The sequence below is a fragment of the Pongo pygmaeus genome, chromosome 6 (assembly GCF_028885625.2).
Source record: "Pongo pygmaeus isolate AG05252 chromosome 6, NHGRI_mPonPyg2-v2.0_pri, whole genome shotgun sequence".
NCBI lineage: Eukaryota > Metazoa > Chordata > Mammalia > Primates > Hominidae > Pongo > Pongo pygmaeus.
In genome coordinates, this window is record NC_072379.2 from 54,994,605 (window position 1) to 55,016,045 (window position 21,441).

At 37.8% G+C, this 21,441-nt stretch overlaps 1 protein-coding gene across 2 annotated transcripts in view; it reads right to left on the reverse strand.

Moving 5' to 3' along the window:
* Positions 1-8,123, reverse strand: part of ITPRID1 (ITPR interacting domain containing 1) — a 104,986-nt gene extending 96,863 nt beyond the window's left edge. Inside the window, exons 1-3 of one of the 2 annotated variants that reach the window (XM_054494188.1) lie at positions 7,943-8,105; positions 6,603-6,651; positions 6,225-6,268 (exon numbers count right to left, since the gene is read on the reverse strand). In XM_054494188.1, coding sequence (XP_054350163.1) covers positions 6,225-6,268; positions 6,603-6,651; positions 7,943-8,105 — 256 coding nt within the window. Of the gene's footprint in view, positions 1-6,224; positions 6,269-6,602; positions 6,652-7,942 lie in introns of both variants that reach the window. The other variant, XM_054494189.1, reaches the window with a different exon arrangement.
* Between the last annotated feature and the right edge of the window lie 13,318 nt (positions 8,124-21,441).

Consider the following 21,441-nt stretch of genomic DNA (forward strand, 5'->3'; position numbering starts at 1 on the left):
AGGTTACGGTGTCATTCCTGCTCATACATAATCAACTAGCAACAGCTGATGGGGTTGATCACTTCCACCATGACACACTGATTTCACTTGAGGCCTTCAGACTCTTCTCTTTTGGTTCCCTTTGTACGTCATTACCTACCTCTTCTCCTTTGCTGGTCCTTCACATCTTCCTGGCCTCTTCTTTGTCTGCATTTACTTGTGTGTCTTTAAACACATCTACCCGTCAACTACTCCCAAATGTATATATCTATTCCTGGACCTTTCCTCTGAACTCCAGATTTGTATTTCCAACTACCTACTCAATAGTATCTTCTTGGATATCTATTAAGCATTTGAATCACAACATGCCTAAAATTGAACTTCCTATCTCCGAAGCAAAGCCCTATCCTTCTATTGTTTTTCCCATCCCAATAAATTGCCACTCATTCTTCCAGATGCTTGGGCAACATTTTTTGCAGTCATCTTTGATTTCTTTCTTTCTTTGATATCCCACATTCATTCACCAGCATATGCTGCCCTGTCTACATTTTAAACATAACCAGAATCCAACATTTCTACAACAATTGCTACTAGCCTTGTATAGCCCTATCCTCTCTCCTCCGGATTACTGTATTAGCCTCTGAACTGGGATCCCTGCTTCAACCCTTTCCAACCTCCTCCTCCCAAAGCCAACTCTGTGAACAGCAGCTAAAGTTCTTCTTTTAAAAAGAACCAAGATAATACTACTTCTTTGTAACACTTTGAAGGGTTCCCTTGTGACACTGAGTAAGAGCCAAAATACTTACAGGGATATACATAGCCCTAGATGTATTTGGCTTCTGGATAATTCTTTAACCCCTAGCCCTCTACTGTCATCTTTGTTCACTTAACTGCAACCATTCAGGCATCCTTGCTATTCCTGGAACACAGAAGACATACTCCTGCCCCCTGGCTTTGCATATGCCATCTTATTTTCCTGAAACAGCTCATACCCAGATAACAAATTTTCCCCTCCTTCACTTCTTTCAGGTAGCTGCTGAAGCATAACCTTATTTGAGATGCCTTTCCTGATCATCCATCCTCCTAGCATATTACATATGTATTTATTTGTTTATTGTTTCTATCACCATTGCATCTATTTTCTTCAGCATTCTCAGTCCTAATGGAAAGCCTGGTTTATAGGAGGCAATCAACACATATTTGCTAAATACTGAAGACAGGAATAAAAGGGAATCTGTCAGAAATTTTGTGTTCCTGCGGGCAAGGAAATAGAGCTGATGTCATGTTTGTTCTTCAGTCTTCAGTCTCCAGCCTAAGTCTAAGGCTCAAGGGAGATATGGGCTGCAGGAAGAAGCTGAAAAATTACTTTCATCATGGGTTTTATGTGACATAAAATACTAGTAACGCTGCCTAAATCTCCAGATGATAGTCATGTAGTATAATGAACATGAGTGTTTCTTTTTTTTTTTTGAGACAGAGTCTCGCTGTGTCGCCCAGGCTGGAGTGCAGTGGTATGATCTCCACTCACTGCAACCTCCGCCTCCAGGGTTCAAGCAATTCTCCTGCCTCAGCCTCCTGAGTAGCTGGGACTACAGGTGTGCGCCACCATACCAGGCTAATTTTTTTTGTATTTTTAGTAGAGACGCGGTTTTGCCATGTTGGCCAGGCTGATCTCGAACTCCTGGCCTCAATTGATCTGCCCACCTTGACTTCCCAAAGTGCTGGGATTGCAGGTGTGGGCAACTGTGTCTGGCCATGGAATATGAGTGTTTCTATACAAATTCTGCAATAAGTAGAGCACCATAAAAGCTCAAAGGCAATAATGGTGGTTCCCAGAGGAGCAGAAGAAGAACATGATGCTCAGAAAGTATTGAAATGACTTGTCTATGTGGTGATACCAAGAGGATTCTATTGGAGTAGTAGCAGGGGCAGTGGAAGGGAGCTCATTTATGAAGATATTTGAGATAGATAGTAACTCCCAGAAATACTTAGGGGGAGATATTTTGCAGATAGACCTTGTGTCACCAAGAAGAGGGCAATAATCCAGGAAAATTTAGGTACCAATGTTATTGTAACCTAATTTGTACCTATAGACTGGTGAAAATTGAGGCAAATTTTAGTTATAGGAGTTATTTATAGGTTAATTTCAGCATAGCTTTATACTTCTTTCTTACTATTAGAACTGTTTCTAAGTAGTAATTTTTCTTTGAATTAAAATCTAGTCTATGTGCCTCTATATTTTAGTGGCATTAAAACCTTAAATTTAGAGAGCACTCTTTTCTGCCACCCAAAATTGGCTCACAGAAGTAAAGAAAAGTTAGAGATAAACTTAATGACAGTTGATTTACACCAGTGTGCAGTCATTGGAGGTATGCTAGTTTCTGGTTGAAAGAGCAGGAACTTTGAAATCAGACAGACTTGAATTCAAATCATCTCCATCTCTTATTGAGGGTAAAAAATACCTCTTTTTGAGGTGAGAATATATTCAAAATCTACTCTTTCAGACAATTTTAAGTACAAACTACATTATTACTAATATAGTCACCATGCTGTACTTAAGGTCTCTAGAACCTAGTCATCTTATAACTGCAAGTTTATACCCTTTGACCAACTTTATGTATCTTTTTAAAGCTATGAATATAGACACTTGACTGACATAAAAACAAAAAAGTTAGTATTGCACCACATAAAAACAATTGAACTCCAGAGGACTGTGTTGTGGTCCCAAAGGGCTGATGCATAAGAGTCAGAAGGCCTGGAGGGAGAAGTTCCAGTGACTTACCCACATTGCCCATGCTTTGACTTTTCCAACAGGGATGTGGATAGGGGTATCTTAGACTATTTTCTGCTGCTATAACACAATACCGCAGACTGAGTAATTTATAAAGAAAAGAAGTTTATTTGGCTCACATCTGTGGAGGCTGGGAAGTCTAAAATCAAGTGGCTGCATCTGGTGAGGGCCTTCTTGCTGTGTCATTCCATGGTGGAAGGCAGAGGATAAGCAAGCACACAAGAGAGAAAGAAAATGGGGACCAAACCCATCCTTTTATCAGGAGCCCACTCCCGTGATAATTAACCCAATCCTATGATAAATAACTCACTCCAGGATAAGGGCATTAACCCATTCATAAAGGCAGAGTCCTCAAGACCTAATTACCTATCAAAAGTCCCACTTTTCAATGCTGTCATAATGGTGATTAAGTTTCAACATGAGTTTTGGAGGGAACATTGAAACCACAGCACAGGGCTTTCCTTCCAGGGGTTTCCATGCATAACACGTGTAGTAAATGTTATTAGTCTTCCAGAGGGAGAGCATGGCTATACAGACAGACAGATCTAAGCTGAAATCTGAACTCCCATACCTACTAACTGGGTGGCTTTTGTCAAGTTACTTTACCTTTCTGAGCCTCATTTTCCTCCATGTAATATTCACCTCAAAGGTGGTCTGGTAAGCAAGATAACGTATGTATAGTATCTAGCATGTGCATCCTCAGTATGCATTAATTTTCTTCCCCTCCCAGTTCTACTGATAAGAGGCTGAAGTGCCAAGGGCTTTACCTGGCTTAATGGTGGTAAACAAGGTACAAAATGGGCCAACCAGATTCCCGCTTAATAAAAATGAGATTTGAGATTTTAGGTAGCTACAGATGAGCATGACAGCCAGAGAGTCACCATAAAAGGCCAAGCCCCACGTTGGCCATCATAGAAACCAGCAGGAAACCAGGAACAGGACCACTGAAGCCTTATCCCAACTATCTATGTTATTTGGGCCCAGTCCAAGGGCTGAAGACTCACTAGAATGCTTTCTGTGGGAGGCACTGGGTCACCTATAAGATGAAGACACTTAGATCTTGCTGCTACCTTAGTGTACAAAGCCTCAGAAGTGATTAATAAGGAAACCCACCTTAGAATGAATTCTAGTTAGTTGACTAGAGTCCCCTGGAATTTCATGTCCACCTGGAACCTCAGAATGTGCTGTTATTTGGAAATAGGGTATTTGTGAATAGTTAATTATTTAAGATGAGATCATACTGGATTACATAGGATCCTTAATCCAATGACTGGTGTCCTTATAAGAGGAAAAGACACACAAGGAGAAGAGGCCATGTAGAGATGAAGTCATAGAAAGGAGTTATGTAGCTGCAAGCCAACGAACACTGAGGATTGCCAGAGGCCACCAGAAACTAGAAAGAAACTAGGAGGGATTCTTCCCTAGAACCTTCAGAGGGAGATCAGTCTTGGTGACACCTTGATTTTGGGCTTCCAGACTCCATAACTGTGAGAGAATACATTTCTGTTGTTAAAACAACAGAACTTGGTGCTTAAAAGCACCAAGTTTGTGATAATTTGTTACTGCTGCCCTAGGAAATTCATGCGTCACTCTATATTTTATCAGTATTTTATGAGTTTTGACAGGATTTTCCCTCCAATAGTGACTTCTTTTCTTCCTCCTCTTTGGGTCCTTTTCATCTCCACAGTTTTTCTCCCTGTCACTCTTGCCATGACCTTCAGGTCCCCAGTTTCTGGTACTGTTCTAGCATCCACCCTTCTCAATGTGTCTCTCAGCTTCCCCAAGCTCAGTGCAGCTCTCTCATCATGGCTGAAGCCAACACGCAGCGGGGCTGATATCAATACGCCAGGCCTCCATTCCTCTACCTGCCTCTAACCAGCTGTGACCAACAATCATGGCACTTGACCACTCTGTGCCCCAGATTCCTCATCTGCAAAAAACAAAAAGACAAAACCAACCATGCTACCACACAGGCCATGGAGCTTAAAATATGATCAATGAGAAAGGGCCTTGTACAAGCGAAGGCTCAATTAAATGTGTAAGAAGCTATTCCATTATTATTAAAAATCTTGCTGAAGATAAAAGACCTGGCAAATCGAGACTGTGTTTCTGATCTCAGAGCCATATCACTATCCCAATTTTCCTCCAGGTCTTTACTTCATGTCTGTGCCTTTCCAGTTCATTGACTTGGTTCAGAAGAGGAAGAGCTGTGATTTGTCTTTAATTTCTGGGACGTGAAGCTTTTAGTAGTTACTGATGACCCCAGAACCAGTGCCAGGCCTCTCACCACAACCGGGGCAAGAGAAAACATCAGGGGGATATGAAATGCTGGCTATATTTCTTAAGTTTTTGCTTTTCCTTGAGTCCGAACTATTATGAGCAGAGAGGTACTTACATTTGATTTACTGGCAAAAATCTTTACAGTATTTGGCATCACGGAAATTTATATTAGAAAAAATAAAGAAGGTTGGTGAAAAGGGAAATTTCAATGACACATATAGGTTTTCTTTTAAAAGTAGTAAAAAAATTCAAAATTTAAACTGATTTGTAGCCAAGGGTCAGTCTTAATGTAAGATGGCAGTAGAGGAAGTGAAATAATTAAAACCAGCAAAGTAAGTGACTATTAGACTAATAATTTTTTCATCTAACCATTAAGTTCCTAATTTATGTCATTTTTTCACACAAATTCTTCACAATATTTCATCCATTTTGAAACATACTTTTTCACATTTTAACATGTGAAAATCAAGATACGTATTACAGTCAATATTGCCTTCTATTTGTAATTGCCAGGTTTTGTTTTTTTTTTCCTAAATGGTACTTAAAATATGAATGCATTTTATAATTGAAGGGTCTTAGATTCTATAAAATAAGGTATTGCATTTAATGAAGGTGGAAACTGTGAGTCCTGTAATTAAATTTCTTTTTCTTTTTATACTGCTTTTATCAAATCTCAGTGAAACAAGTGTGATACATTTTCTCCTTCAGAAATACTTGTACTGTTTGCTTTAGAATCCAGACATTTATTCTTCTTGAGAACAAGTGCATTATTAGAAAGAGAGAATGTAAGTGCAATTTTGAGACCAAAGAATAGAAAAAAACCTAGATTCAGAAATAAAAGTATAATATAGGATGGGGAAAATTAAACAATTTCATTTTCATAACTACATCCTTGCAAATGTCTTCATAGAACCCAGTGAGTTTATGCTATACTCTGAGCCATTGATGATATGGCAAGAGCCCTGGGTTCAGCCCTTAACCTGCTGCTGGGGAAGCACCTATCATTTTTGTTGCAGTCATACGTCAAATGAAGAGATTGAGCTGGATAGTTTTTGAGGGCTGATCATTTCTAGAAGCCTCTGATAATTCTCATTTTAAGAAGATTTATTCACATAGACATTTTAATATATCTCCTACTCAGCTTCGCAAAGCATAACTACTTCTCTTGTCTTACCAGTGTGGTCAATGACTTGTTGAAAGTTTTCATTTGCAGAGACACTGTAAAGAAACAAAAGTACTGTGAGTCAAATAATGTGTGTAAATAAATTATACTAAATTACTTTTTAATTAAACAGATGAGAGGAAATGCAGAGTTAGGTTTTAGTAAGAGAGGACTTTTAGAAACCAATAAACAGTCAGGGACTAGAGTAGTATTTTATTTTGTTGTTTTAAACTGATACATAGTTTTTACAATAATAGAATAATACTTCAAGTACAATTAAAGTGAAAATCCCTACACTTCCCCCACCTTGCCCAGGCAGAGTTACACACATTGTTTTCATGGATCTTTGCAAGAGAACCATATAAGGCACACACACACACAAACACTTACAAGAATCCAGAGTCCAGCCACTGCTGAATACTTTCTTGCTTGGAATCTTCTACAAGTAAGAAAGAACAGATCAGTTAGTCAAAGCACAACCAGCTAAAAGGACGCTACCCTGTTTACTCAGCCACCACTCAGTCGCTCTATTTCCCACATATTTAGTCACATGTTTCCTTCCATAAGCATATTCATTTTTTTTTCCTGAAGGCAAAATCTCCTGTTTTCCATGATCAGCCTTTCCTGAGAATGAAGTGTAAACTTGTCAAAAGACTGTAACTTAAAAAAAAAGAAAGAAAATGTGAGAGAGAAGAAAAATAAACCACTGAAGAACAAGAGATGTTAAAATAATTTTTAAATTACCTGGTGTGAATACAAAGGGTGAGAAAGCATAAGAGACTTTTGTCTTTCTCTTGTTGGATATAAATCACCACAAAGCCTCTCCTTATTGAATCACGACATTTACCTAAGGCAGCCAGCCAGTGATGGTTATTTGCAAGGAGTTCTCTGCCAGGTTAGAAGCCAAATTTGCATTCATTCCAGGGACAAATTGCACTAGAGTCCCTGGATTGCCAAAGGCACCCTGTGTTAAAAAGGCACCAGTCTTTTAAGGTGGTTCTTTATCATTGGCTCAACAAATAGTCAACAGGTAAAAAGGAGAGGATGTAAAGCAGCATTTCCTGTTAAATATTTGTTTCTATTCTGCTTAGCAACTGTGTACTCTGGGCTAATTTTGTTTGACTTTATCCTATCAAATCGTGAAGCGCCTGAATTATCCCCCTCACAAGGTGTCAGGTGAACCATAAAAGCCAGGTGGACCCAGGAGGTCCATATTGTTCTTCACTTGAACTGCTGTGAAGTTAGAATGAATTGGGTGACGGGCAAAGAAGAAAAACCATTCAACAGTTACATAATGGGGGCAGGGGGTGCTGGAAGTATTTCCTTACTTATTACTCTTTAAATGATTAAAATTTTTGTCAATGCCTCCTGCAGGATCCAACAAATCAGTTTTTCAATAAAATGTTTGATGACCTGAAAGAAGCCTCATGCCCAGACCCCACACAGCTTCAAAGTCTTGTGAACTTAGGATGACGGATGTTTGGAGTGGAAAGGAAGCAGAGTTCATTCATTAATTGGTCTACTTCTTTCAAGGAGGTCTGTGTCCTGATGTGTATAGCAGAAGTCAGAAGTGCCCATTTCATAAATGCTTCTGGCATCATGCTAGGAACAGTGGTATATTCAAAGCCAAATACTTTTGTTCCAAAATCACCTGCCCGTGGCCAAAAGCTCCCGCATCCCTCACCACTCACAGAGGAATGTTTTCAAATAGGCCTGAGGGTCCTTCTCACCCAGCATGGGGATGGTGAGACCCTGGCCTTCCTCCTCAGGGTCAGGGGGCAGCCACTCATCCAGCAGAGCCCACGCGCTCTTGGTGCACTTCAGGATCTCTGTCTTGCTCTTTTCTTGGCCTTCTTGAAGGTTGTCAGATCCTTGTGATTTCTGTGCCATCATAGGAGAGTAATTCTGCAAACTAACTTAAAACACACACACACAAACAAATCAGACACAATGAGTTCAGCTTCTGGGCTTGGCTCAGTGAAAGGGAGAAAGAAGGTCAGAATGCCTACAGTCAGATGAATGATCCAGCTTCACAGTCATACATGAACCTGGCTCACCCACCTGAGCCAAGCTCCCTGTCTCAATTTGGTGAAGTGCTTCCCTCTCCATGGCAAAGTAGCCTGGGACTCAAGTGGCCATGCCAGTCATCAGACCACATGTACACTCTGCAGATTCACTTTGGTGGTCTGGGATGTGGATGGAAAGCAAAGAAATTAGACTTGAGGACACACCCAGTAAATAGCCTTCAAATTTATCCAACAGTTATATCTATAATATTATTTTTGAGACCCAAATGTTGGAGAAAAATGAGGGCTTTGGCAACAGATTGGCTTGGCTCAGTCCCATTTCTGCAACTTGTTGTGTGGCCTTACATAAACTGTAGAACCTTTCTGCATTCCCTTATTTCTAAACTGGGGATACACTCTACTGAATTTTAATAACTGTTAACCTCAGTGGAATACTTATTATGTGCTAGATTCTATGCTGAATTCTATACATTCATTATTTAATTTGTCAATGAAGGAAGTAATATAATTGTCACAATTTTATGGTAAATTGAAGACCAGAGAGATTAAGTTGCATGTCCAAAGCCAAACAGCCAGCCAGGACTCAAAACCAGGCACTGGACCTCAAGGATGTTCCCATGACTATGCTATATATACTATAGGATGGCTGGGACAATTAAAATGTTTATGAATATATTACATACCTGGCACAAAAAGTATCAGCTGCCCCCATTATTTAACTTGACCTTTATGAACATCCTGTAAAACTAGCAGAGTAAAAGCAGGACACAGCAGCTTAGTGCAGCAACAGAAATTGTTTGGTCTACGCAGACTGTAAGCACCATGAGAACAAGGGCCATTCCCTTACTCATTTATGTATCGCTAGAATTTAACTGGATTTTTGGCACATAGTAGGTGGTGAATCAACAAATACCAAACTGAAATAGCAAAGTGAGGTTTCAAACCACACTTTCTGATGCAATTACTTCCATGACATATACTTTAATTTGCATTCGTTTATTCTTCAAGTTTAGAGAAATGGCCAAGTAGTCAAACACTTACTTCAGTAGCATTTCTAGGATCCCTAAACCTATGCATAATCATTGATCACATGACATGTAAATCATTTCTAATCTGTTTGCAAAAGGCAAACCATTCAGATTTATTACAAATGTAAATATTTTCTTTCAAGTATAGGTGAGCATTCTAGATGCAACTGGCAGCACAATTTTCTTACCTGCTTTATATATTCAAATTCGGTCAGGTATAAATATATACATTTATTGTTGCAATTTTAAATTACTACAAAAATTAATAATTATGATGGCTGTCAATTTTATGTTAAAAAACAAAAACGAAGACATTTCAATTAGTCAAAAATTAAGGGAAAAAATAGTTATATCTACATTAACAGTCAATATTTTAGCCAGTTAACTTTAGGAATATCTGCTGGTAGCAAATTATAAAAATTTCAATAATAACACAAGACAGAATAATGCAGATTGAATTATATTCCTAACCTTTGGAGAATACTAGAATTAATAACATTAAACAAAATAACCTTTAAAAACTCACTAAAATTTTAGTTATTTAGCTTCACATAGGTTTTGGGTCTTTCAAGGAAACACATAAATCTCTTCAGCAGTGCCTTTATCTTGTGAGCATGAATGCTAATAACAGCATCAACACTGACAGTGCAAAATTTCACAAGGAGGAAAAACTCCAAAATCATGCTCAACAACATTCATGAAATACCAGATTCAATAAAGGATCAAAAGGTTTGAAGAAACGAATAACATATCACAGAAAAATAAGATCCCCAAAATAATCTCACTCCTTCACTCATCTTGGCTGAAAGTAAGTTTCAATTAGAATGGGAGACTTTGCACTGTGGAGGAAACAAGAAGTTATCAAGTAGCTGACAGTATTCAAATCGCTGCTTCTGTATCATAATGCCAAATTTTAAGTTAGTTACTACTTTTTCAAATGTAACCCTGGAGAAAATTGTTAAATTTTTAGGTAAAAGTGCTGCTTTATTTGTATGTCTGCAAACTTCCATCTTATAACGAATGGCATACTTGACCTCAGCCTCCAGCCTTACACAACCAGTGAGGATATTCTCTCTGCCAGCTCTGTTGTACTTGGCCACAGAGCAGGAAAAAGGCTTGCCAAAGAAAATGGGAACCCTTGCTAAAAGCAAGGGTCAGGGACCAGTTCATAAACAAAACCTCTTTTGTTCCCCCTGTTTTAGTGGATGCCTTCCCAGTTGGTAAACAAATCTGCTTCTGGAAATAGGTTTTCTAAAGCTTGAATGGCCTTCCTTTGGCATTCACTTACTTGACCCCCAGAGCAGCCCTTCGGAAAGGGACACAGATCAGGTGTATCCTGGAATTGCTCAGTGGATAGACAGGGCACAAGTTATGGCATGTGACTGCCTGCAGACTTCTCTAGTTAGTCTGTCCGCCCCAAGGACCATTTCAAACCCAGTTCTTGATAATTCTTTGACTTGGCCCCAAGAGGAATCCTCATTCTGGATCATGTCATTCCATGCCTGGGGAATCCAGTACCTTCTATCTCTTCAAATCCCTTCTACTCTGATTACTATGCTGTCATTTATCCTCATGTGTATACAAAACTTCTACTCATGTGGGAAATTGCATATAGTATCACGTTTAACTAAAAAAAAAAAAAGAGGATGCAAAACTGTATATGCACTAAGAACCCAATTTTGTAAAAACTAAATAAACAGATGCCTTGAAAAAGGAAAAAAAAGTACCAAAATGTTATCAAGGTTTAAAAATGTTAAAAATAATCAAAATCAGAAAAAAATGGCTTTGTTACATTAATTCTACTTCACATTTTCTTAACGAGCAAATTCATCCATACATGCTCCTTTTCACTCTGAAGCTTTAGAGTCACAGTGAAATCAGAAAACTTGGTGCTTTGACACTTAAAGCAGCGACAGTGATTACATTCTTGTCCTCTGAGTTATTTCACTTTTTGTATCTTTACGCAAACAGGTTTTCTTGCCAAACAGATTGTTCATACTACGAGAACAGAGACTGTGTTTTATTTAATCTCTGTTCCCCATAGATCCCAGCACCTTTGACCCAAGGTAACTAATCTTTATTAGTTAATTGCTTGGTTACTTGGGAAAGAAGCATTAATTGGCCTTGTCAGCTTTCTTAGTTCTTGTCTGGTTAAAAGAGCAAGTGCTTTCAGGTCAGATAACTCCGGATTTTAATATGAGCTCTGCTGCTTTCTGACATCTTGGGGAAATTTTCAAACTTTTCTGATAATCTATTTCCTCATGTCTATAATGAGTATGAAATAAACACTTTATGGAGTTTTTGGGAAAATTTAATGAAAAATATGTCCAAAACAATCACCACTCATATTGGTTAGTTTTCTTTCTTTTTCCTTCTCTTTTGTGTGTTGCTTCTCATCCTTATCCTGTCAGGAACCGTCAAGTAAAGAAGAATCACCAATCAATGCAATCATTTTTCTCATAGAAAATAAACATGACCCTGTTAGTTTGTGGGTAGCCTATGTTATCTTGAAATTACTTAGTTTGGATGATTGAGAAGTAGATGTTTTTGGGAGAGTGAGAATAGAGTATTTCTGTGACCATGAGAATATGGATTTCCCTGAGATGAGTTAGAGGTACTTATCAGAGTCTTGAGATTCCTTCAATTATAAACTAAATTTTAAGGTTATAATTGTAGCCTGTAGCTCCAGCCTTGGCCACCATTTCTGATTAAAACTCGGTGGCCAAGAAGAGAACTGCATAATGGGAGAACAGCCCAAGGCATTCTGCATCCAAATGGATCTCTAACACCCTGTCTGCATCTCATCCATGGATCCTCATTGTCATAGCCTCTGTTCAGGCTTTCCTAAGATCTCAAATAGTGTCCAGGCTTGCCTTGTTCCCCTTCCTACTTCATATGGTGACTTCCTCAAGAGCAGCATTGAAGAGAAGTCTACATAGATCCATGTGTTCCATTAGGACCTGCCCCTTTCCCAACCATGATGCCATTCATGGAAGTTTATAAAGGAAGCCACCAGAACCCCTCCTATTCTCAAAAAAGTGATTACCACAAACCTCAGTACCACTCATATTACCTACACAAACTGAGAGACCAGTCCTGAGAGGCTGGAACTCTCAGAGAACTAACGCATCCTTCTTCCCCTGGATGACCACAGGAGCAATCACATCATGCTGTTGGGCCATGCTCTTGTGGCAGTGAACATCACTTCATCTGGCCCAATCTTCCACCCTTCCTGGAGACTCTCCCAACACTTGTGCCCTCTAGAACTCATGCCCTGTCACCTACCAATACCCCTTCATTCTAACCTCTTCACTGAATGTCCCTTCATCTTCTTTCTCTAACTGAAACTGGGATATGGCTTCTCAAGCTGTGGCCCTTTCATTTCTTCCTTAAAAATCTGTACTATAGTCTTCAAGATAGGGTAAATTTCCTCTATGATCTTCGTTGCTGCTTCCAGACCTTGTTTCCTCTGTCCTTTGAAGTATATGCCATCAGACTATGTAGTCATCAACATCCAGGGCATTCACCTTCATTTACTGAAAATTTTAGGATGGTATTTCTGTCATCTTTCTGGAAGATTTCATTATCAATGTAGATGGCTTGCCAACACCAGGCCACTCAGTTCAATGACCTGTTCACTTTCCATAATCTTTCCCTCTGCTTGATTCCTGTGGTTGTACTTCACTGTAAAACACTCTCCAAAATCCTAATTTTAAACATCCTCGATCACCTCTATTCTACTCATAGACTTTGCTTGGGCACCATTTTTGTCCTCCTTACTGGATCATTCCCTTTAGTTTACAATACACTCTAATGTGACCCATCTTAAATTTATCTTCCATGTGACCACCTTGAATCCCTCTCCAACTCCTACCTTAGTTTTTTATGAAACCAATGATGATTCCCAAATTCTCATTTCCAAATCTGGTCCGGCCTGTGAGTTTACTTCACACCAGTGTATTCCCACTTACTTAACATTTCCACTTCAACTCCTATACACATTTTGGACCACACTGAATTCTTTATTCTTTCCTGGACTTCTTGACCCTCCCACATACCTGCCTTTATTCTAGTGTGCTTCATCTCAGTAAACAGGCTCACTATTCAGGCAGACGCTTATGCCAAGGACTTAAGAGTCTTCTCTGATTCCTCTATTCCTTTCACTCCCACATTAAACCACTAAAAAAAAGAAGGAGCTGCTATGGTTTGGCTGTGTCCTCACCTCAATCTCATCTTGAATTGTAGTTCCTATAATCCCCATATCGTGGGAAGGACCCGGTAGGAGGTAATTGAATCATGGAGGCAGTTACCTCCATGCTGTTCTCGTGATAGTGAGTGAGTTCTCATGAGATCTGTTGGCTTTTTAGGGGACTTTCCCCGACTTTGCTCTGCACTTCTCCTTGCTGCCACCATGGGAAGAAGGACGTGTTTGCTTCCCATTCCACCATGACTGTAAGTTTCCTGAGGCCTCCCCAGCCCTGTGGAACTGTGAGTCAATTAAACCTCTTTCATTTGTAAATTACCCAGTCTCGAGTATTTCTTCGTAGCAGAGTGAGAACTCACTAATACAGGAGCCATTAAAATATATCTCAGACCAACCACCTCCAATGCTATCAACCTAATATCAGCCAGAACTCGCAGTCTCGCTCATATTACAGCAAAATGCTTTCATCTGCAGTACTGTCCACATCTTCCCTTCTCTTTACAACCCACTTGAGTCAGTCCACATCTTCCCTTCTCTTTACAACCCACTTGAGTCAGTATGCTAGTAGTCAACTTTCACTTCTTATCATTTCAGAATTTTTGGCAGCATTTGATGTCGTTAACCACATCATCTTAATGAAAATAATCATTTAACTTGGTTTTAAATATAAGCCTCTCTAAGATTTTCTCCTACCTCAAAGCTTTTTTCCTCAAGCTTTTTTGCTGATTTTCTTCTTTCCAACCTCTAAATTTTGAGTGATCTATACCTCAATCCTAACCCCTTTATCTTTTCTGTCTACATGCCTCCCTATATGAGTGTGGCTTTAAAGGCCCCTTTGTAATCCCATAGTTCAGTGTAAATCACTATTAAGGTATTTTCACATTGTTTTATAAGTCTGTTACACTGTGTTCCACTTATGTTTAACCATCATGGGATTTTCTTCAGGACAGAGATCTTAGCATTTATATCATAATTGCATGGAAAATGTACTCGATGTATATTTGTTGAATGAATGACTATTTAAACGAATACCAACAAGGAATTAAGGAATACCAAAGCCAATCTTGTTATGAAATAGTTAAGGACTGTTTGATATTTAGCAGTTAGACAACTTATCAGAAAGTGCACACTAACCAGAATTAGGTACACAGCATCAGAAAATATAGCATTGTAGATCTGAATTAGAAAATTATGAGATTGTACACACACAGACACATACATGCACAGACATAGACACACAGTCATATACACACACACACAATCTTTCTCTGTTTTGAAGCAAAATTTTCTGAGTTATCACTTGATGCCTCCTTATTTTGTCATTTTTACAAAAATTATCTGAGTAAATACCTTCTTTTCTCTTCTCTTATGTGCCTCCCAACAGCTAACAGGCAGATGAAAAATCTTAATCCATTGCCAAGGAAACAAAAACGTAATTTATTTTTAATTAATCAGTAAATAGTTATCAATTGGCTGTATGACACTGGGCATGCAGTTTCAAGTTCTTTTGGAATGTAATTTCTTTTTGCATAATATGAGAGAATTCGACAAAATGAGATAATTCCATAAGTTTATTATTCTTTTTCTAGCCTCCACATAGACTGTTTAATGTTTGGCCAATGGAGTTCACATTATAAGACATTTTAAAGTTGTAGTCATCAAAATAATAAAATAATAATAATAAAATACTCCTATTACTCAAAGGTTTGGAAGATCACTCAAAAACTCAAGCAACAAAATCAAGCCAGGAATGTCCTTCTGCTCTCCCTCCCTATCCAAGTATGAAAGTCCCACAAACACTTGTAAAGATTTCCAAATGATTCAGTGAAGTAGAGGCAGATCCTGGAGAATAGAGTGTTCTGTCAATACTCTGCTAGGAGGAACAAGCAGTCTGTGATGGCTTGTTCTGTGGGTGGCTTCCTCCCACCACAAAATATGTGAAGGGTGCTCACTCCTGCCATTTAGGAGCAAGCTGGATATAAAGACAAGGCAGTTGTGCCCAAGCTGGAACCCAAAATCAGTCTTCCTGGAGTTGGAGTATTCATCTTTTACTGGTGAAAATAAGCAAAAGACTGTTAATTCAAAGACTATATGTACTGCTTCCTGGAAACTTGAAATGACTTCAAGCCTGATAAAGTTGGATAAACTGATTCATCTACTGCTATCCCTGTTACAGTCCCTTTCCAACTTTAAAGAGATATTTTTTTCCCTCCATGATTTCCCTCTTTATCCACCATTTCTCCTCTTGCCTTCTCAGCATTTGCTTTGCTTCATCTTGAGGAGGGGGAGTGAAAGGTGAGAGGGCATCTGTTATCCACCTCTTATCTCCTATTCCAACATCACTGCAATCCAAGTTCCTTCATGGACACCATATTCTGGATGCACAGAACTACTTGTTCCAAGATGCATCATCATCTTGACCCTACTAAATGCAGATCTTTCTATAAGCAGTGGCCTTGTCTTCACTAGATACTGTTTCATTAAGCTCTAATAGAACTTATTCTATAGAAACTTCTTTCTTTCTCACTCTTCACCCCTAACTCTAACCTACTTTTGACACTCACAGCAACCTGTGTAGCCCCTTATTGTAGCCTCTTCACACTCAAGTTGAGAGGCTTATTTTTACCTCTGCCTTTCCCACCAACTAAATGAACTCCTGGAAGGCAATGACCGTGACTTATTCATTTTAGTATTTGTCGTACTTAGTTCAAGACATAGATAACAGTAGATGATTAGCAATAACTGTTTAATGAATGAATGATTGCTTCTAACTCTGAACTCTGCTCTCAGTACCTGGGAATTATGACTTGCTTTTTTTTGTAGTCTCTATCATGTCAGGCACAGTATTACACTCTAGAAGTTGCTTATAAAAGTACATTGTGTAAATGAGCTATTAAATCAATAGATTCAATGATATCTACTAATTCAATTAAATATTTGAGTGTCTACTGTGTACAAACAATCTTTGGAGGAGATTACATTTAATTTCAAGCAATAGTTCTTACAAACTACGTTATGAGGCAAAATGTAATATGCATCTTAAGAAAGGTACAAAGAATTGTTCTCAAATATTAAATGAGAATGTTGTTTATTTGGGGGGTATAAAAAAAGCTTCTTGGAAGAGGAATCCTTGGTTCTGGTCCTTGAAGATGGGATAATGGATGAATAGGCAAACTTTTCAGACAAGAAGATTGAAACACATGTGAATCTTTACAGCATAAATTTCACCAAAGAGCTGCTAAGCAGTGGTTTTGTGATAATTAAACATATGTTCTTTAATATCAGTTTAACAAAACAACAGGTCATCTTCTGTGATGGTTATTTCTTTTAAGGAAAATTGTAGCTGGGCTCTATCACGCCTGCCTTCCATGTACCTTTTCTATTATCTTCAAAAATAACTGGTCAACTAGGAATCTTCAACTTGATAAAAAATATCTACAAAATATCAATAGCCAACATCATACTTAATGGTGAAAACTAGAAGCTGTCCCACTAAGATAAAGAACAAGGGAGGAATGCTCCCTCTTACCATTCCTTTTTCAACATTGTGCTGAAAATAAAATAGAACAATAGAACACAATAGAGAGCCCAGAAATAGACATAAAAATAGTCAGCTGGTCTTTGACAAAGAAGCAAAGGCAATACAATGGAGAAAAGATCATCTCTTTAACAAGTGATGCTAGAAAAGTTGGACATCACATGCAAAAATCTAATCTAGATCAAAAACTAGCTCAAAATTGATTATAGACCTAAATGTACAATACAAAACTATAAAACTGCAAGAAGATAACACAGGAGAAAATCTAGATGCACTTAGATTTGGTGATGAATATTTAGATATGACACCAAAGGAACAATCCATGAAGTAAAAAGGTGACACGATGATCTCCATGAAAATTAAAACTTTCTGCTTTGTAAAATATAGTGTCAAGAGAAAATGAAAAGACAAGCTACAGGGTGGGAGAAAACATTTGCAAAAAAATTATCTGATAAAGAGAACTATAAACTAAAATATCCACAGAACTCTTAAAACTCAACAGTAATAAAACACAGTCTAACTAGAAAAAGATAAGATATCTCACCAAAGAAGACACACAAATGGAAAATAAGCATATGAAAAGATACTCAATTTATCATCAGAAAAATGAAAATTTAAACAACAATGAGACACCAGTAAACACCTATTAGAATGGTCAAAATCCAGAACACTGATTTATGAATATACTCATAAGCAAGCTATGAGTATATTCAAAAGGCCTTTATGTTTTCCTCTTCAAAAATCTTGTTTTCCTGGAAAAGGTTTTTTCCCAGCAAACTGAATTACTTTTCTCCACTCTGTCTTGCCACTCTTAGTGCATGTACTTCTGGTGGCCTGGGACTCCTTGGGAAAACAGAAAAGACACCACAAATCCCGTTTTGGGAAAAATCTCTGTTTTCCTTATGGAACCCCTGGAATTACAGGTGAATAACTACCTCTCAAAATCTGTCTTTGTCTTCCAGCTATGCTTGTTTACTAGGCCCTGGAAATTGTTTTCTTAGCCCCATTCTTAAAAGGCCTCACCCAAAGGCCAATAACCCAGTTGGGAAATTAGCAAAACAAACAAACAAACAAACAACAACAAAAACATAACTACTGGATCTTTTTCTGGTTGTCTGTGTGGCTATATATGTGTTATGTGTGCAATCTGTATTTAAAAAGCTCTAATTAATTGGCCTAAGAAAAATAAGTGCTTAAATCAAATATTTTTAAGGAAAAAGAAAAAGCTGCGGGACCTTTCAGTCCACATGACCTTAATCTTTAAAACTTACTGGTACAGTAAGATTAGAAATGTCTGAAGAGTTGCCAGCATACATTTTTGTTTGCATATATTAATCAAGCAATTCCATACTTATCTCTGTCAGATACTATAAGGTGTCAAAATTTGGCATAGAGGCTACAAAACTGTAACTCAGCCCAAACAGAATAATCTTTGCTTGTGTAATTTTTAATAAATGAAACGTTAATATTGGTTTAATGAAGATAGCTACATCTTGAACTATTTAGTAAAATATCCTAACTTCTAATCTTGTGGCCTTAGGCAGTCTAGTCCACAGACATGAAGGAAGTTTGTTTTGGGAAAGAATAACAGTTCTTTGATATTAAAGAAAAGAGAATTTATATAAAAAGAATCTTATATGGCAAATTCTTGTCCTAAAGTAAATTAATTGGTTGTTTAAAGAAAGGGGTGTTTACAAGTCAGAAATTTGAGTCATGTCAGAGATTGTGTAAGTCGTAAAAAAATGTATAAAAGGGAATTTATGCAAGAAATGTTGTACAATTTAAAAGTGATTTAGCCTCCTTAATGCTAACTCTTAGCTGTACAACTTGTGTGCTTTGAAGCTAAGTAAGACCTAGGACACATGGAGTTAAATGCTAGAATAAGTCATACCTTATCTGCACTTCTGTCTAGGTCCTAGGCTCTATAACTGGTACATAATTAAAATCGCAAGCTCACCAGCAAAAGTAAAGGTTGCCAAAAGTTAATAATGTAACATGTATTTAAGACTATTGAAAAAACAATTTATACATACTTTTGGTAAGAAAATTATAAGGAGGCATGAGAATGTGGATTTTTACCTAGATTAAAAGGCTAAAGAATTGTTTTATGTTGAATAAAATAAAAATGAAGGTTTAAGCAAGTTTTGGAAGGTTAATTGTAAAGGAAATTCTGTGTGTAAACATTTTGGCTAAAGCTAAAGGGGTATCATCCAATTTTTCTGTAAGTTGAGCATTAAAATAAATCACAACGGGTTTCTCTTAAAGCACTAACCTGCTCTTTAACAAAAATTATAAAGGGTTAAAAAGGGTCTATAAAAATCTTACCATATGGTCAAACATTAAAATTGGGTAAATATGTCTACAAGGTTTTATTAAAAATTGAGTTTAACATTAACAGCACACTAATATAAAGGTAAAATTTAGCTTGTTGTATAATCATACAGGAAGCATTGTCAAATATAAAATGGTATTTGGCTTTCTTTGGGTTATATTTGTATAAATATGTTATTGGTATGTGCTCCAAAGTATGGGAGACTCCTATAATTCTGATATATCTTAGTGTATGTTATCAGTAATAATTATAATTGTTATGTTAAAATTATTGTGTGCCACAAAGGTACCAGATATCCTTGTAACTTTAACTATGGCTACCCTAAAACTTTTTGTCATCCATAAACAATGGTTGTCTTGTTTTGGTCCTCTTTAGAAAGTGGTTTTAAAATCAGCTATAAAGCTCTAACAGGTGCTCTTGAATGCAGGTTTCTGGTAACTTTGGAGATTGTGACATCAGAATAGAGGAAAAACATTCAGGACTCTTGAAGAGCTAAAATGTTCATTAATATTACACAGGACAGGAATTAACTGCATAAACTGAACTAATAGGAGACTGGAGTGAACTTTCCGACATTTTGCTTAAAATATTACTAATCCTTTGTTTTGCTTTTCAAAGTCAAATAAACTTTTCTTTTGAGCTATTGACAGCTTTTAGCAATTTAGTATACTCCCATGAACAAAATTTGGAGCATACTTGTTTCTCTTTACCTGATTTTCTCCAGAATTTGGAAACTATCTGTGAGTATTCTTAAGTTATGACAATATAGTTATTTGTGTAATGCAATAAGAATCTGTTTTGTTTTGTAACAGGACACAATTGGAAAAACTGGTTATTTTTACCAAGGCTTTGACTGGAATGGTGTGCTTTCCTTTAAGGAATCAAACTTCACTTATGAAGGCAATAAAGCCCTTGGAAAACTGGCCTCATATTTTGTGTACACAGTCCCTGTACAGGGTTTCTGATCTGTGGTTAGTAAATAATGTCACTTTCTGACAGGCTGGGAACCCCAAGTTATCTTGGAACCTCAAGAGGAGAGGAATTCACCCAACTTATAGGTATTTGATGGTACAAATCCATGGCTGGGCTTGACTTTAAAAAGGTCTTATCTCAGATTCCTTCTCTGGAACAAAGTTCCATCAAAGCCAATTTAAAAGGCCTATGTAACAAATAATTATTCTTGCTGCACTGTATGCAAATAATTAAGCCAAGTATAATAAAGCAAACCAGTCCTACCATGATTTATCTTTTAATAAAAATGGGAAACTGGAGAGAGAAAATTGTGTTTCAAAAACTATAGCACACCTGTTGTTAAATTCTAGTCTTGACTAATGCTTTTAATTTTTATTATTTTTTACAGCTTAAATTAAATTCTAATTTTTCTGGCTACAAGTTTCCAAAATAAGCTGTGTCCTAAAGCCCTATGAACTGAAAACTAGATGTTTCAGCAGGCACTGCCTCTAAGCCCCACCACTATCACAGGAGGAAATCTCTTCACTGCTGGCACTGACAACTAATAACTGAGGGTGCCTGGAACCCTTCACCCCCACATCTAGTGAGTCCATGGAACCCAGGGATCATGGCCATTTCATAGACAACTACCCAACAACATCTACAGACAGTGTTACTCCTACATTCAATCTGAGACCAGAAAATTCTCTGTCCCCTCATCAGCAGGAAGTAGCTAGAAAGAACACACCACTTCTCGTCCTTTTTATAACTATGGGGTCTGGATTGACAGAGCAGGAGCATCGCCATTTGAACAAGCACTGCCATTTTAAGTTTACCTCGATAAAAAAAACTGCCTAAATCCAAAGGGCATCAGCCTAATGGCTAAGGTCAGCATGACCATAAACCATAAATAACATCTCCGACCAGAAACATTCCAAACCCCTCCCCGATCAGATACATGCCAGCCCTGAGATAACTTGCCCACCGGCCAGAGAGACATCAGCCCCAAGATAAACTCCCCTTCAACCAGAGACATTCCAGTGCTTCAAAAAACTTCTCCCCTACACAGAAACATTCTGAGCCTGTGATTAAGCTGTCTCACCCTGAACCCTTAAATAACCTTAGCCTGTAAGAGAAAATGCGCCCGAC